The 16,264-nt window shown below is 41.5% G+C and overlaps 1 protein-coding gene across 1 annotated transcript; it reads right to left on the reverse strand.

Annotated features, from left to right (window-relative positions):
* Nucleotides 1-339: 339 nt before the first annotated feature.
* On the reverse strand, nucleotides 340-16,215 carry mcts1 (MCTS1 re-initiation and release factor). The gene is given in 6 exon segments (XM_055889403.1): nucleotides 340-3,125; nucleotides 7,509-7,576; nucleotides 12,034-12,167; nucleotides 13,764-13,861; nucleotides 15,014-15,166; nucleotides 15,606-16,215. Coding segments are annotated over 6 exon segments (546 nt in total). The 5' UTR covers nucleotides 15,617-16,215; the 3' UTR covers nucleotides 340-3,043.
* Nucleotides 16,216-16,264: the final 49 nt, after the last annotated feature.

Here is a 16,264-nt window from a genome sequence, read left to right on the forward strand (position 1 = left end):
GTGCCTTGTTTCAACAGGATGTTATATCTATACCTTATGTCATGCCGTATTGCAATCGTTTCATAGGTTTGGATGTTATTGTACCTTTTGTAACGACCACCCAGAAACAGTGTTATGTATTTTTTGGGCATTGTATTCATGGTAAAGACTCTGTGGCAAGACATCAGTAGATTTATAATTGATCTTGTATTTATATTATGGAGATATGTACTGCTTGGTTTATTTACCTACAATAAAAAATAACTGAAAACAATTTTATGTATGTAACGGTGCTCTAGCTCTTCCTCCTCCTCGAACGAGGAGAGGAGAGAGGGATCGGAAGACCAATGTGCAGCGAGGTATGAAGACATAATATTTATTAAAGTAAAGACGAAAAAACACGAAAAACACTTTAACAAACTACAAAACAACAAACGACGTATACGCACCTGAACATAAGAACTTACATATAACGAAGAACGCATGAAACAGGAACAGACTACATAAACCGAAAAAACCAAACAAACCGAAAACAGTCCTGTGTGGCGCAATGTACATAGACACAGACACAGGAGACAACCACCCACAACAAACAGTGTGAAAACACCTACCTTAACATGACTCTCAATTAGAGGAAACGCCAAACACCTGCCTCTAATTGAGAGCCATACCAGGCAACCCTTAAACAAACAAAAATAGAAACAGAAAACATAGACTGCCCACCCAAACTCACGTCCTGACCAACTAACACATACAAAACTAACAGAAACAGGTCAGGAACGTGACAATGTAATTAATTTTTGCATTTTCATTTTTTTTTTTTTAAACAACTTTTTCTTACCTTACAAAAGGAAATTGAACAGTATTTTAAGAAAAATACTCTACCAACCAAAAAGAGGTTAGAATTATAAATGTACAGTGCATTGGGAAAAGTATTCTTGACTTTTTCTACATTTGGTTACGTTAGACTTATTCTAAAAAGGATTGAATACAAAATGTTCCTCAATCTACACACAATACCTCATAATGGCAAAGCAACAAGCAGGTTTAGACATTTTTGCAAAACTATTTTTTTTTTTAAAACAGATACCTTATTTACATAAGTAGTCAGACCCTTTGCTATGAGACTCAAAATTGAGCTCAGGCGCATCCTGTTTCTATTGATCATCCTTGATGTTTCTACGACTTGGAGTCCACCTTTTGTAAATTCAATTGATTTTACATGATTTGGAAAGGCACACACTTGTCTTTATACGGTCCCATAATTGACAGTGCATGTCAGAGCAAAAACCATGCCATGAGGTCGAAGGAATTGTCCGTAGAGCTCCGAGACAGGAGTGTGTGGGGAAGGGTGCCAAAAAATGTCTGCAGCATTGACGGTCCCCAAGAACAGGGGAGAAGGGCCTTGGTCAGGGAGGTGACCAAGTACCCGATGGTCACTCTGACAGAGCTCCAGAGTTCCTCTGTGGAGATGGGAGAACCTTCCAGAAGGACAACCCTCTTTGCAGCACTCCACCAATCAGGCCTTTATGGTAGTGGCCAGACGGAAGCCACTCCTCAGTAAAAGGCACATGACAGCCCGCTTGGAGTTTGCCAAACGGCACCTAAAGGACTCTGACCATGAGAAACAAGATTCTCTGGTCTGATGAAATCAAAATGTAACTCTTTGGCTTGAATGCCAAGCGTCACCTCTGGAGGAAACCTGGTAGCATCCCTACGGTGAAGCATGGTGGTGGCAGGATCATGTTTTCACGGACTGGGAGACTAGTCAGGATCGAGGGAAAGCCGAACGGAGCAAAGTACAGAGATCCTAGATGAAAACCTGCTCCAGAGCGCTCAGGACCTCAGACTGGGGTGAAGGTTCACCTTCCAACAGGACAACGCAGGAGTGGCTTCTGGACAAGTCTCTGAATGTCCTTGAGTGGCCCAGCCAGAGCCCGGACTTGAACCAACGCTCCCCATCCAACCTGACAAAGCTTGAGAGGACCTGCAGAGAAGAATGGGAGAAACTCCCCAAATACAGGTGTGCCAAGCTTGTAGCGTCATACCCAAGACTTGAGGCTGTAATCGCTGCCAAAAGTGCTTAAACAAAGTACTGAGTAAAGGGTCTGAATACTTATGTAAATTTGATTTTTTTTGTTGCAAAAATGTCTAAACTGCTTTTCCATTGGCATTATGGGGAAACAATTTAATCAATTTTAGAATAAGGCTATAATGTAACAAAATGTAGAAAGTCAAGGGGTCTGAATAATTTCCAAATGCACTGTAAATCCCTTAAGGTCTTTATGTTATGTGTTATTGTACCCCTAGCCCAACTGTCGTTTGAGTATTTTTTATGTAGGCTATACTTGTTCTCCGTGTACCTTCCTATTGATTATTGTTTTGTTTCCATGGTGAGAAGAAAACGTAATCGCCGAGCAAAAACAATTGATTCTCCCAGAGCTCCAAACAAACTATCCTCAACTCGAGTTGCCATTTATAAAAAATGATTTGATTAAACTGTGAATGTGACATTCTTTTCTAATGTTTACCAGTGATGCCTGTCTGTATTCATGCCCCATCAAGCATCATTGTACATCCTGGCATATGGAAGTGTCTGCTAGATTACTTTAGTTTTCATAAATACATACACCTAATGAAGGCCATGCGTGCCAAAACTTTGGCAATTAAATGTTCACTGCAAAGAGAGAATGTACCTGACCCCCCTAAAAAAATCTGAATTCTTTTTTCTTTAGCCTCCAACTCACCAGAGTATTCTTTATTGATTTCATGTCATAAATACATGTAACAGCATATACATGGCACTATGATCTACAATCCATTTCAGATGTTTTTCACCTGGTAGCAAGTGAGTCCCAAGAACTTTAGCAAAGAAACCATAAAATGTAAAGGCAGTGCAAAAGAATGGAAAATAACTTTAAATGCAGGTTTTTATTTGTGCATCAATTGGAGGTTGGTTCAAAGCCTCCAGCTAGTTACGCAACTAAGTCCGTTGGTGTAAACAATTGACTGGCAGCCTCGCTGTCAAGAGCTCCATGTTGTCCAGGGGGTGGGTAACGACATCTCACTTATACGTCTTCATGTGCCACAGTCCGTCATTAAGATAATGAACATTTTCAACTCCTACTCCCTTGTTGACTTTCTCTCTGTTCACAAAAAGTGAAGCGGAATGAGCGTCAGGAAGGTTTATACGCATACTGTAGTATATACAAGTACACATGACCAAAAGTGGACACCTTATTTTCTAACATCTCGTGCCAAAATCATGGGCATTAATAAATATGAAGTTGGTCCCCCCTTTGCTACTTAAATAAATGTTCCCTTTAATTTTTTCAGCATTGAGCAAATTTCAGGTCTGCTGAGCCCAAATTGAACGTTGTGAAAATTCAGTGCAACTTCCAGCACGTGTTGACTGTGAACACTGAGGCTGTACCCACTTTAAATTACAGTTTTAACAATGGCCATGTAGGCTACTGTGGCTATTTTATCATAATGTAGGCCTACCAGAGTGGCCTAAAACAACAGAGAAAATGTATTCCATAACATTTTAACAAGGAAATAGCTGTTCTATCATTCAGCCAATGTGTGGTGTTCAATGTAGGTTTACATTCCATGAGACTTTTGGGGGGGAAATGTGCCTAACATTACCCTGTCTATCCACTTGTCCTTCAGATAAGGTGACTGAAAATGTTGTGTTGTTTTAGGCAAGAAACCACTTTACAAAATAAAATGCATTATTATTCCCATACCATTATTACAGAGAATCAGAACAATTATGCTACCATCTGCCTGTTGGTTATTTAGGCTTAAAATAAACTGTGTCAAATTACAACACTGCCCCATTGAAACAAAACAAAAAAAAGATTTTACCTGACTCGCTTTTCAAAGATGTCTAGAAATATATTCGCTTTGTGCTCTTGTAGGAAGCAATCACTCCCCTATTGCTGACTACAATTGATCTATAACTGGGCTAATAACATATGAACGAAACGTCCACACGTGGCTACATGCAGCTCTAGCTTTAATCTCAAAACTCGCACCGCTCATACGTTAGCCTTAACACAGTCCAGTTCATAGTGAATGGCACAGATCCATATACGAAAGCTGAAGAACAAACGCACATGCAGGCACTTACAGCAGGTGCTGGAGTTGTAGGCAAAGTCATGGAAAACAGAAAGGAAAACGCCGCGCACTGCTGCTCATGCTCCAGGTGATTTTATTTACAACACAACGTTTCGACCCGTAGGTCTTCATGGATGCCTGATGAAGTGTTGTGTTGTAAATAAAATCACCTGGAGCATGAGCAGCAGTGCGCGGCGTTTTCCACAGATCATTATATGGCAATGGTCTATTTGCATATAGGCCTACCGCAGCTCCGATTGTTTATGGAGCACTGGTGGAGCACTGGTCTGTATAGAGTACGGGCTGAAGTCAATGCAATAGAATCCTACTCCAAATGCTTTCTGCCTACAAAATCTATTGCATAGTTCATTTTGTTTCAGTATGTTGCAGGGAAACATTGATAGTGTTAACAGGGAAAACTCTAGAACAGTGGTCACCAACCTTTTGAGTCAAGATCCCTTATGAGTCAAAATGCAAGCAGAGGTCTACAGCTTTTAACATGACTTAAACATAAGCCTATGCAACATTAACCAATTAAAACAGTACTGTAGCAATGAGGTTTGTGCAGTAAGCTAAAGGCCCAATACATTATCACTGCATATAGGCTTTGCTTGAATTGCCCAACCAATGCATCGTTTTTTTTTCTCCAATTATATTTCTAAATTTGAGGTAGGCTATATGATCACACCGGTAATAGATCCGTTGTTGTATTACTTGTGAAGCACAGCTGAATGAGCATACATTTAAATCATTTTATTTTACTGGGCTGATGTTGCCTGCATCTCATGGTCAGTCTCAACGGAGGGAGAGAGCAGCAGACTAGGGGTCCGCCTATCAACACCCTCTCCCTTTCCTCCACAGACCAATAAAGGGACACCGTCTTCCAGATGGCGAAACTCGAGTCACTGCATTATTTCTGCATCATGGCCAAATCATGTTGTTTCTCCTATGACCAGAGAAAGTGAAATATTCCTCGATATAAAAAAGATCCAAGCTGCTAATAATAACAAAAAATTACGCAAGCCTATAGATACTTTCCTACGCATTCATTACTGCTGCAGCGTTTGTGGCGCTGAGTGGAAATAGGAAGAACGCGCATCTTATGACTTATAATAATGTTGAATACAAAGTGTTCACAGTGCTGAGTAAGAACTTAAACATGAACTCCCTCATAAAATAAACATATCTATGCTGTATTCGTTGACAGTCTCTCTCTAGTCATGGTTTTAAAATGTCTTTCTTTTATCCCTGCTACATTACTGCAGACACGGTATTCTGAGCCATCCGATTGACCAGCGGTAGACCTATTGTACACTTGATTTGCTCTCTGGGCCTGCCGGGAATGCAGAGTTTGTACCCTTAGACACATTAAATTGTTCAAAATGGCAATAGTTCGCCTACTCGGCACGCAGGGCAGCTGAATCGGATGCATTTACCGCCAACAGCCCAAAACTAATAAAATAGGAACACAAGGCTTTATCGTTTGAAGTTCAATCTCGAGCTTCTCTCTGTGGGCTGATATTTCTGTTCTGCAGTCCCGGAGGAGCTGCGCGGTAGTCTCCGGGCTGCTGCGCATGCGCAGCTTAGAGAGAACATTGGCTATTACAGCCTCCACTCTTCTGGGAAGGCTTCCACTACATGTTGGAACATTGCTGAGGGGACTTGCTTCCATTCAGCCACAAGAGCATTAGCACGGTAAGGCACTGATGTTGGGCGATTAGGCCGGGCTCGCAGTCTGCATTCCAATTCATCCCAAAGGTATTCGATGGGGTTGAGGTCAGGGCTCTGTGCAGGCCAGTCAAGTTCTTCCACACTAATCTTGACAAACCCTTTCCGTACGGACCTCGCTTTGTACACGGGAGCATTGTCATGCTGAAACAGGAAAGGGCCTTCCCCAAACTGTTGCCACAAAGTTGGAAGCACAGAATCGTGTCATTGTATGCTGTATTATTAAGATTTCCCTTCACTGGAACTAAAAGGGACCTAGCCCAAACCATGAAAAACAGCCACAGACAATTAGTACTCCTCCGCCAAACTTTACAGTTGGCACTATGCATTCGGGCAGGTAGTGTTATCCTTGCATCCACCAAACCCAGATTCGTCCGTCGGACTGCCGGATGGTGAAGCATGATTCATAACTCCAGAGAACGTCTTTCCCCTGCTTCAGAGTCCAATGGCGGCGAGCTATACACCACTCCAGCCGACACATGGCATTGCGCATTGTGATCTTACATGCTGACCAGACCGGACATGTCGCGTGCGTCGCAAAATACATTTTGAGATCCATGTTATTCAATTATTGCGCCAACGAGCGTCTGCGTTGCCAAAACTCCTTTCTATTTCTGACGCAGATCGCGCTGAAAGTCCTGCCTCTCCAATCTCCTCATGGGTTTATAGAAGCAGGTACCCACGTGCCATCTCCTCATTGGTTATACCCACGTGGGTGATTGAAAGACGAACTGTGTTGCCGGTCGTTGTGGTAATACTATGAAAGTTTAGATGCCGATCATCATATAAGTTCAAAGATGAAAAAGCTTAGACGGAGGAAAGATGAGGAAAGATGACTAGAAACGATTCGGTTGGTCGGTTTATGTGTGGATTAATTGTCGGACCTTGTGGATTTCAGGTAAAATAACAACTCAATGTTTATATCCCAGGACAAATTAGCTAGCAACAGCAAGCTAGCTAAATAGGACAAATTAGCTAGCAAGTGCAAGCTAACTAGCTAAATTGCCATAGATGTTTAATGCTTTCGACCTGTCCCCAAATTAATGTAACTGGTTCAGAGTTTGTTTTGATATTTTAACCTGCGTGTCGTGATTGCATTTGGTGTAGGGGGACAAAATAAATGTATGCACGATAGCGCACGCGCGCAGCCGGTTTGGGTTCCGTGTTAGGCTTGTGTGCGGCTGCTCGACCATGGAAACCCATTTTATGAAGCTCCCAACGAACAGTTATTTTGCTGACATTGCTTCCAGAGGCAGTTTGGAACTCGATAGTGAGTGTTGCAATCGAGGCCAGACAATTTTTATGCGCTTCATGGCATGTCACTTCATGGCTGAGCCGTTGTTGCTCCTAGACGTTTAGACTTCACAACAGCAGCACTTACAGTTGACCGGGCCACTCTACAAGGTCAAAAATTTGACAAACTGACTTGTTGGAAAGGTGGCATCCTATGACGGTGCCATGTTGAAAGTCACTGAGCTCTTCAGTAAGGTCATTTTACTGCCAATGTTTGTCTATGGAGATTGCATGGCTGTGTGCTCGATTTGATACTGTCAGCAACTGGTGTTGCTGAAATAGCCAAATCCACTAATTTGAAGGGGTGTCCACATACTTTTGGTGATTAGTGTATGTGTACAAGTACATTTCTGTGGTGTAAATAGGAAAAGTAATTTGATAATTACATGTTTTCTGCAGACATCTTCATGACTCCGACACAAAGCGCATATTGCTTGCTCTCCGCCATTATGGCCTGAAACCAATTGTCAAGGAAACACCACCTCACATGCACTTGATACCAACAGGAAGTGTCAAAACACCAATGTTGGTGTATGACAATTACAGGCTGACATAATGGTGCTTTCGGAAGGTTTTCAGGAACTCGTTAACTCCCAGTTGGTGAGTCATAACTAAGACATGAATGCATTAGTGCTTTTCAACCAGTAAGATTAATGTAGCTATTAATAAATTACTTTGCTTGATTACATTGACAATGTGTCAAAACAGTGCATTCGGGAAATATTCAGACCTAGATTTTTTCCACATTTTGTTATGTTACAGCCTTGTTCTATAATGGATTAACCCCCCCCCCCCTTTCAAGATACACACAATACCCCATAATGACAAAACAAAAACAGGTTTCGGCATTTTTTGAAATGTATTAAAAATAAACATTTACATAATTATTCAGACCCTTTACTCAGTACTTTGCTGAAGCACCTTTGGCAGCAATTACAGCCTCAAGTCTTCTTGGGTATGACGCTTCAAGCTTGGCACACCTGTATTTGGGGAGTTTCTCCCATTGTTCTCTGCAGATCCTCAAGCTCTGTCAGGTTGGATGGTCGCTGCACAGCTATTTTCAGGTCTCTCCAGAGATGTTCGATCAGGTTCAAGTCTGGGCTCTGGCTGGGCCACTTAAGTACATTCAGAGACTTGTCCCGAAGCCACTCCTGCGTTGTCTTGGCTATGTGCTTAGGGTCGTTGTCCTGTTGGAAGGTGAACCTTTGCCCTAGTCGGGAGCAGGATTTCATCAAGGATCTCTGTACTTTGCTCCGTTCATTTTTCCCCTCGATCCTGACTAGTCTCCCAGTCCCTGCCGCTGAAAAACATCCCCACAGCATGCTGCCACCACCATGCTTCACCGTAGGGATGGTGCCAGGTTTCCTCAAGACGTGTCGCTTGGCATTCAGGCCAAAGTGTTCAATCTTGGTTTCATCAGACCAGAGAATCTTGTTTCTCATGGTCTGAGAGTCTTTAGGTGCCTTTGGCAAACTCCAAGTGGGCTGTCATGTGCCTTTTACTGAGGAGTGGCTTCCGTCTGACCACTCTACCATAACGGCCTGATTGGTGGAGTGCTGCATAGATGGTTGTCTTTCTGGAAGTTTCACCTATTTCCACAGAGGAACTCTGGAGCTCTGTCAGAGTAACCATCAGGTTCTTGGTCACCTCCCTGACCAAGGCCCTTCAACCCCGATTGCTCAGTTTGTCAGGGCGACCAGCTCTAGGAAGAGTCTTGGTGGATCCAAACTTCTTCCATTTAAGAATGAAGTGTGTTCTTGGGGACCTTCGATGCTGCAGAAATGTTTTGGTGCATTACCGCCACCTACTGTACTGGAGTGTGGGCCAGAGACCGGGAGAAACTAAATCCTACCTGCCAGCCTTGTTGCTCTTAAAAAATATAAAATATCTGAGACTATATCTAATGACGTTCTACTCAATATACCTCTTTAAACTAATTTCCTGTATCGCCTTCTCCCTCATACTAGATCTCAGCCTCTCTTTCCCTCTAAACTGCCCACACTGTAGCAATACCTGCTCCACATCTCGGTTTCCTGGCAATTAATCACACTTTACTGTTGGATGCTTTCGTATCACATTTAAGGACTTATTCAACTGGCTGTTTCCCACCCTTAATCTTGTAAAAATATCCTCCTTTCTTCTGTCCATTCCTGCCATCCTTCCCTCCTTGACTTTCCTCTGTACTTGAAATAAATGCCTGCCCTTAGCATCTCTATTCCACTGCTCCTGCCATCTCTGCACCATCACGGTCCATATCAGGCTTTTTGCCTCTGCCTTGCTCATTGTAACTACAACATCAATGTCATGACGTTGGCCTGGGGGTAGGTTTATGACAGTCATAAATACCTCTTTCCCCCCTCCCCCGTTCCTCTTCCCTACTGATGTGACATTAGAAAGCCCCTTTGGTTAACATAGAGATTCTGGGAACATCAGAAGTTGGGGGGAAATGAACTATATTCTGGTAATCCGACCAACTGAACATATGCGGTGGTACTTAATTAAGGTATATTATGTCAGATAATTACTCCATCTGCTTTGACTTCCTCCACCCACTGCAAGACCAACAGTATGGCAATCAGCTCCGCCATATATACAGCCAGATGATCTATAATACGTTTCCTGACTTCCACCCCACATTCTTTCACTCCAAATGCTGACCCAGTACATCCTGTCTTTGGATCTTTTGAACTATCTGTGTATTTGGCCACAAAATCCTGATACACAGTATCCAGACGTCTCTTAAACAAATCAGATGGATCACCCTCCCTATCTTTCTGTAGTCTCTCCAACGCTTCTAGATCAACTACTGGAGGTGGGAGTAGCCATGGTGGATTCACAGGAATAGCTACCATTGGACTAAACTCCCTTCTATACAGTCCCATCTCCTTCGCCTGGATATTACCCACCCACCCAAAGCTCGTATTCTGTCTTCGCGCATGTTCCCATGTAAAATCCCTTTTGCAGGATGAGACACCCCATGTCCCTGTAGGTTAACCCCATAATGAATTGCCAGCTGCTGTCTCCTAATCTGCAATGACATATCCCCCATCTCCACCTGTAGTGCAGCCACTGGGGATGTCCGAAATGTCCCACTACATATTCTGAGTCCTTGCCCCTGTATGATAGCTAGCCTTTCCAAAGATGTCCGGGCTGCCGAACTATACACTATACTGTCATAGTCTATTACAGATCAGATCAATGCAACATACACTGTCCTCTGAAATGCACTGTCAACTGTGGGAACTTATATAGACAGGTGTGTGCCTTTCCAAATCATGTCCAATCAATTGAATTTACCACAGGTGGACTGCAATCAAGTTGTAGAAAGATCAAGGATGATCAATGGAAACAGGATGCACCTGAGCTCAATTTCTAGTCTCATAGCAAAGGGTCTTGAATACTTATGCAAGTAAGGCATCTGTTTTAAAAATTCTACATCTGTTTTTGGTTAGTCATTATGGGGTGTGTAGATTGAGTAGAAGAAATGTATTTAATCAATTTTAGAATAAGGCTGTAACATAACAAAATGTGGAAAAAGGGAAGGGATCTGAATACACTGTACTATACTGTATGGGTCAAACTGCATTGAAAATGGCTTTGTTTTACAATCTTTTGGTTCGAGAGTTAAAAGGTAAGTGAAGAAACGTCACAACTCGTAAACTCGGGTATTAACATTCTGGTCTGAGTTTCCCCACTTGGAACTCAGATTTATTGAGGGCCGATCTAGTAGTAAGCTATTTCCAACTCTGGAACTCTGAGTTTCTGAAAGCATCATCATGACCATAATGAATATGATTACATGGACGGGGCCTGATCCTAAAGGCTCGTCCATGTAGAAAACGGGCCAAGTAAGACGTTGTACTGAACAAACAGTGCTTTCAGGAAGTATTCACACCCCTTGACTTTTTCCACATTTTGTTGTGTTACAGCCTGTATTTAAAATGTACCCCCAAAATGGAATTCTGTTTTTGTTTTTTATTTTCAACTGAAATGTCTTGAGTCTAAGTATTCGACCCCTTCGTTATGGCAAGCCTAAATAAGTTCAGGAGTGAAAATGTGCTTAACAAGTCACAAAAGTTGCATGGGCTCACTTTGTGCAATATGACTTTTTGAATGACTACCTCATCTCTGTACCCCACGCATACAATTATCTGTAAGGTCCCTCAGTCGAGCAGTGGATTTCAAACACAAATTCAATCACAAAGACCAGGGAGATTTTCCAATGACTCACAAAGGGCAATATGTTTTATGTTTGGGGCAAATCCAACAACACATCACTGAGTATCACTCCTCATATTTTCAAGCATGGTGGTGGCTGCATCATGTTATGAGTATGCTTGTCATCGGCAAGGACAAGGGATTTATTTTGGATACAAATAAATGGAATATAGCTAAGCACAGCTAAGCACAAAATCCTAGAGAAAAACCTAGTTCAGTCTGCTTTCCAACAGACACTGGGTGACAAAATTCACCTTTCAGCAGGACAATAACCTAAAAAGCAATGCCAAATATACACTAGAGTTGCTTACCAAGATCACATTGAATGTTCCCGAGTGGCCTAATAACAATTTTGACTTAAATCTACTTAAATCTATGGCAAGACTTAAATGGGTGTCTAGCAATGATCAACAACCAACTTGACAAAGCTTGAATAAGTTTAAAAAGAATGTGCAAATATTGAACAATCCTGGTGTAATCACTGCCAAAGGTGATTCTCACATTGACTCAGGGTTATGAATACTTACGTAAATGTGATACTTCTCCATTGCATTTTCAAAACATTTGAGAAAAAAAAGCATTTAAATCCATTTTGAATTCAGGCTGTAACACAAAATGTGAAATAAGTCAAGGTGTATGAATACTTTCTCAAGGCACTGTACATGATCAGCATATCGGTCAAAGGAAGGATACAACTACTGTTTCTGAGGCAGAGGGGTAGAGTTTGGCACCTGGGGATATCAATCCAGGGCACATGATATTGGCTCCACTTACGACAAACTTGAGGGCCCCTTTGTCTACTTGTTGGTGTGGAAGAATAAAGGGCTCTGTAAAATACGAACAGAAAGCAAAGAGCAACTTACCAAACAGTACAAGTACACAAAGCACATAGGGTAAATCCATTTGAATTAATTCACTTTTTTGACAGCCTCCCTTTTGATTTAATCAAAACTTTCCATACATGTTTGGCCATGGAAGAAGTGGTCAGAAAGTGACTTTTAGACCTGAATGCCAAAACATTCAGGAGATAAAGGTGCTCAAAGTTGACCCATTTTGCATACCCCACCATACCATGAGACATCCATGTCTTCATCACTGGAAAATAAACAGTTGATAACATTTAAAAGCTTACAAAACAAGGTTGTCTAACTATTTCATAACAGCCTTAAAAAATAAATGTAATCACAGAAATTGACATTTTCCTTAAACATGAATGATCAAAAAAAAAAAAAAAATCCCTTTAAAATATATATATATTATTTGCATATGTTGTAAATATTCATGTGTTGTAGCTTAGACCCTACCCTAACATCATCTGAGGTTGTGTCCGCCCTCGATTGAGACACAACATGCAGTTGAATACAGGGTGAGTGTCATTACAATAATATGAGATAAAATAGGATCCTGCACGCTGCTCTTGCTAGTATTACGTATCAGCCTCAAGGCCTTCGTCAGAGTTTTTAATTGCACCCTTATGTAGACATTGCCCATCCACATCCGTTCAGTGCAGTGAATGGGGTTGGAGTCAAGGAAAATGTGTTACCAAATATAACAATGTGCATTTCATAAACAGAAATATAATTAATTGAACGGACTTATCCCTTCAGACCACTGCAATTTAGCTGGTACACCATTGAAATGTCAATTGATTTGAAATTTTAACTTCTAATTACTACCACAAAGAGGGCCGCGGGTCCACCCACCGTCAAATATCAACTTAAGTGTTCATGTCTGTCAGAATATTTTAAGATAATACACAACGCAGAGGACTAGAGGTCAATAGGGAATAAACGATCAATGGAAATAGTTGTTTTTCAGTTCATCTGTTTAGAATGTGTAGGAGTGTCAGTCCTGGACTCATAGCTACGTGTGTGAAGTTTTCATTGGTTCAAATGGTCTACACATCGAGTCTGAAACAGGATAATTGTAATCTGGCCATTGGCCCAATTTTACTGCAAGGAATTCTAATTGGTCAACCGCAGACTAGGTTTGGGGGTATTAAATGACATCCTGTCTATTTGTTCTGTGGAAGAATCACTGAGGACAGGGGAGAATGAACATCTACCTCTCGCATAACATCTATGATTTGTCCTCTTTGAATAAATCAATTTTTCTCCCCTTGATTTGCTTTGGGGTCTGTGTTATTGAAGAGTAACATCAACTGCTAACATGTTTATTCTATCATCTATATTTCTATGATCAATAGGTTTCCTAAGGAGGATTGACAGTATACTTTAAAACAGATTTTCCCATTTAAGTTAACATTTTGGCATTAAGTCACTTCCTGAGCACTTCTACTATGGGCAAATATGTATGGTAAGTTTCATTCAAATCAAAAGGGGTGCTGTCAAAAAGTGATTGATTTCAAATGGATTCAAATCACAGACACAGTACCTGCACATCAAAGAGAGCAGAGGTCTTACACTTATGCAGCAGTCGGAGAGTTGGGTAGAACGGTCCTTCTCTTTGTCTGAAGAAGAGCAATTCTCCATTCACTGTCAAGATTTCAATGTGTTCATGGCTGTGGGTTGGATGATGGAACACAAAACGTCAAACAGTTGCTCTCGTTCACCCAAGGGGGGCAATACGCAGACCTCTTGGGTTCTCAGCCGAAGCACGCAATGCGACACGGCCTATGTGTACAATAGCCCCGACGCTGTCTAAACGTTATTACTTGCAATATGGTTTTGTAAACCTTTGGAACTTTACTTTCATATCATCTATAAAAAAATATATTTTAAAAAAAAAGTTATATTACTATACACCTTTTTAAAACTGATCCCAGATGGCCATATTTTCACATATGGAAGAGAAAGGCGACCAACTGTTTCTAATAAGCTAACCAGCATCTCCAAACACCTGTGTATAATGGAAGAAGGAAACTAGAAAACTGCTATCGGCTGCAACTGTGTTAAAACCGTGTACAGCAAGTGTAATGGATTTGACGCTCTCAAACACAGCCACTGAGAAGATGCAGTGCTAAGAAAATGCAGTGCTAAGCAAAATGCAGTGCTAAGCAAAATGCAGTGCTAAGCAAAATGCAGTGCTATCTGGCCCTAAATCGACAGTACACCGTGGCTAACTATTTGACCATGGTTACTGATCAAAACCTTAGAAAAACCTTGACAAAGTACAGGCTCAGTGAGCACAGCTTTGCCATTGAGAAGGGTAGACACAGGAAAACCTGGCTCCCTGTAGAGGAAAGGCTGTGCAGCCACTGCACAATAGCAGAACCTGAGACAGAGCTGCATTTCCTGACAAAATGTGAAAAATATAAAACTATTTGAGTGTCATTTCCCCAAATTTGAAACCCTTATCCAAGGTTTCAAAGACCTCTATGATGAGAGTAGGCTACCCGTCCTGTTGGGGGAGGACGCAGAGCTGTGGGTTGGCAGCGAACTACATTGCTGCTTGACATAGGTTGAGGGACAGTGTCTAACAGACCAATCAACCTGCACATGTCCTCTACTGTATGCTTATTGTTATTGTTCAATGTATGGTTATTTTGACCCTTGGTTATTGTTGTTACTGTTGTCACGTTGACAATTTTGATTCTTATTATTTTCATATAGTAAATATCCAAAGTAAGCTTTGGCAATATGTACATTGTTACGTCATGCCAATAAAGCAAATTGAATTGAGAAGGGGAGAAAATGTTTGCTTCTTGACTTACCATCTCACTATTTTGACAGGGTCCTTTTTTGGAATTATATGGTTGAGCCATGACTCAATGTCTGGAAACTGGTCCAACAGCTGGTTTTTGATGCCTTTGATTACCGAGGTCTTCAACTGAATACAGTTGGAAACATTTTCCTTCTCATCAAATCTAAAATGAGAAAATGGAAACACATTCATGTTAGTGTGACTCTTCACTCAATTGAAAGCTGATCAAGAGTTTACTTAAAGTCTACGTGGAAGACTAACAACATTGAATAGTTAGCTAACTAGCCAAGAAGCTAGTTACATGGTCATGTAGTTGGCAAGCCTAAACTTGGTAATGTTATTTGTTTAGTTAACTACCATGGCCAGCTGTAACGTAAACCACAAACTGTCAATATTACATCTGAATATAGTGCACAATTTGTGGGTGTTGATGTGCACACACGGAACTAGCTTATTTAGCTAACTAAATATGTGTATGTGACCAATGAAATCTGATTTGATTTAGCTGCTTAACTATCTAGCTAGCCATCTGAGGTTGCGATTGGGGCCGGTCCCCATGGTAACGATGCTAGCTTGCTAGGGAAATCATGCACAACACCTACTTTTTAAACATCCTCGTTGGTCACGCTCACTGTGTTTCTTCTCTACCTAGACGAGTCTTTTTAATCTATTTTGTTGCTTGATGTTTGATAAACAAAAATCCAATAAGATGTAATTCATCTATCAATTAAATAGTCCTTCCACGTCAGTTTCGCAGTTTATTGGCAGCAAGTGACGTCACTTGCGACAAACATTCGCCGAACCCCAACCGGGTCATGGCTAGAAGGGATCCAGCCACAGATGGAACAGATATTTCACCAGCTGAATGCATGTGAAGAATCCCCTTAGCGTTTCCACAGTGAGAGGAAATATGGTAGTGAGAGAAAGCCCAGTGGGAGAAGATGGACTTTGGTCGACATTCTAAAAAAAATCTCATCGATGAAACATTTGATCTCAGTACAGTTTTCTGTTCCCAAAACTAGAATCGGTTATGAACAGAGTAGATAGACTATGTTTTGTAAAAAAAAAACGCTTTGTTTCGAAGGAGCGCAAAGACGTTATTGCACACGCGCACTTCACAGAGTAGGCGTTCCCTAACGGAAATATGCAGATGTATGCTAGAACGGGCTTGTAGGATGTCGCTTGCTCGTGCATGGCTCAGCCCATCTCCTTGCTTGTTCTGCCCACTATGACGCACTTGTTCTGCCCACTATGCTTTAGT

The sequence above is a fragment of the Salvelinus fontinalis genome, chromosome 29, assembly GCF_029448725.1.
Source record: "Salvelinus fontinalis isolate EN_2023a chromosome 29, ASM2944872v1, whole genome shotgun sequence".
Taxonomy (NCBI): domain Eukaryota; kingdom Metazoa; phylum Chordata; class Actinopteri; order Salmoniformes; family Salmonidae; genus Salvelinus; species Salvelinus fontinalis.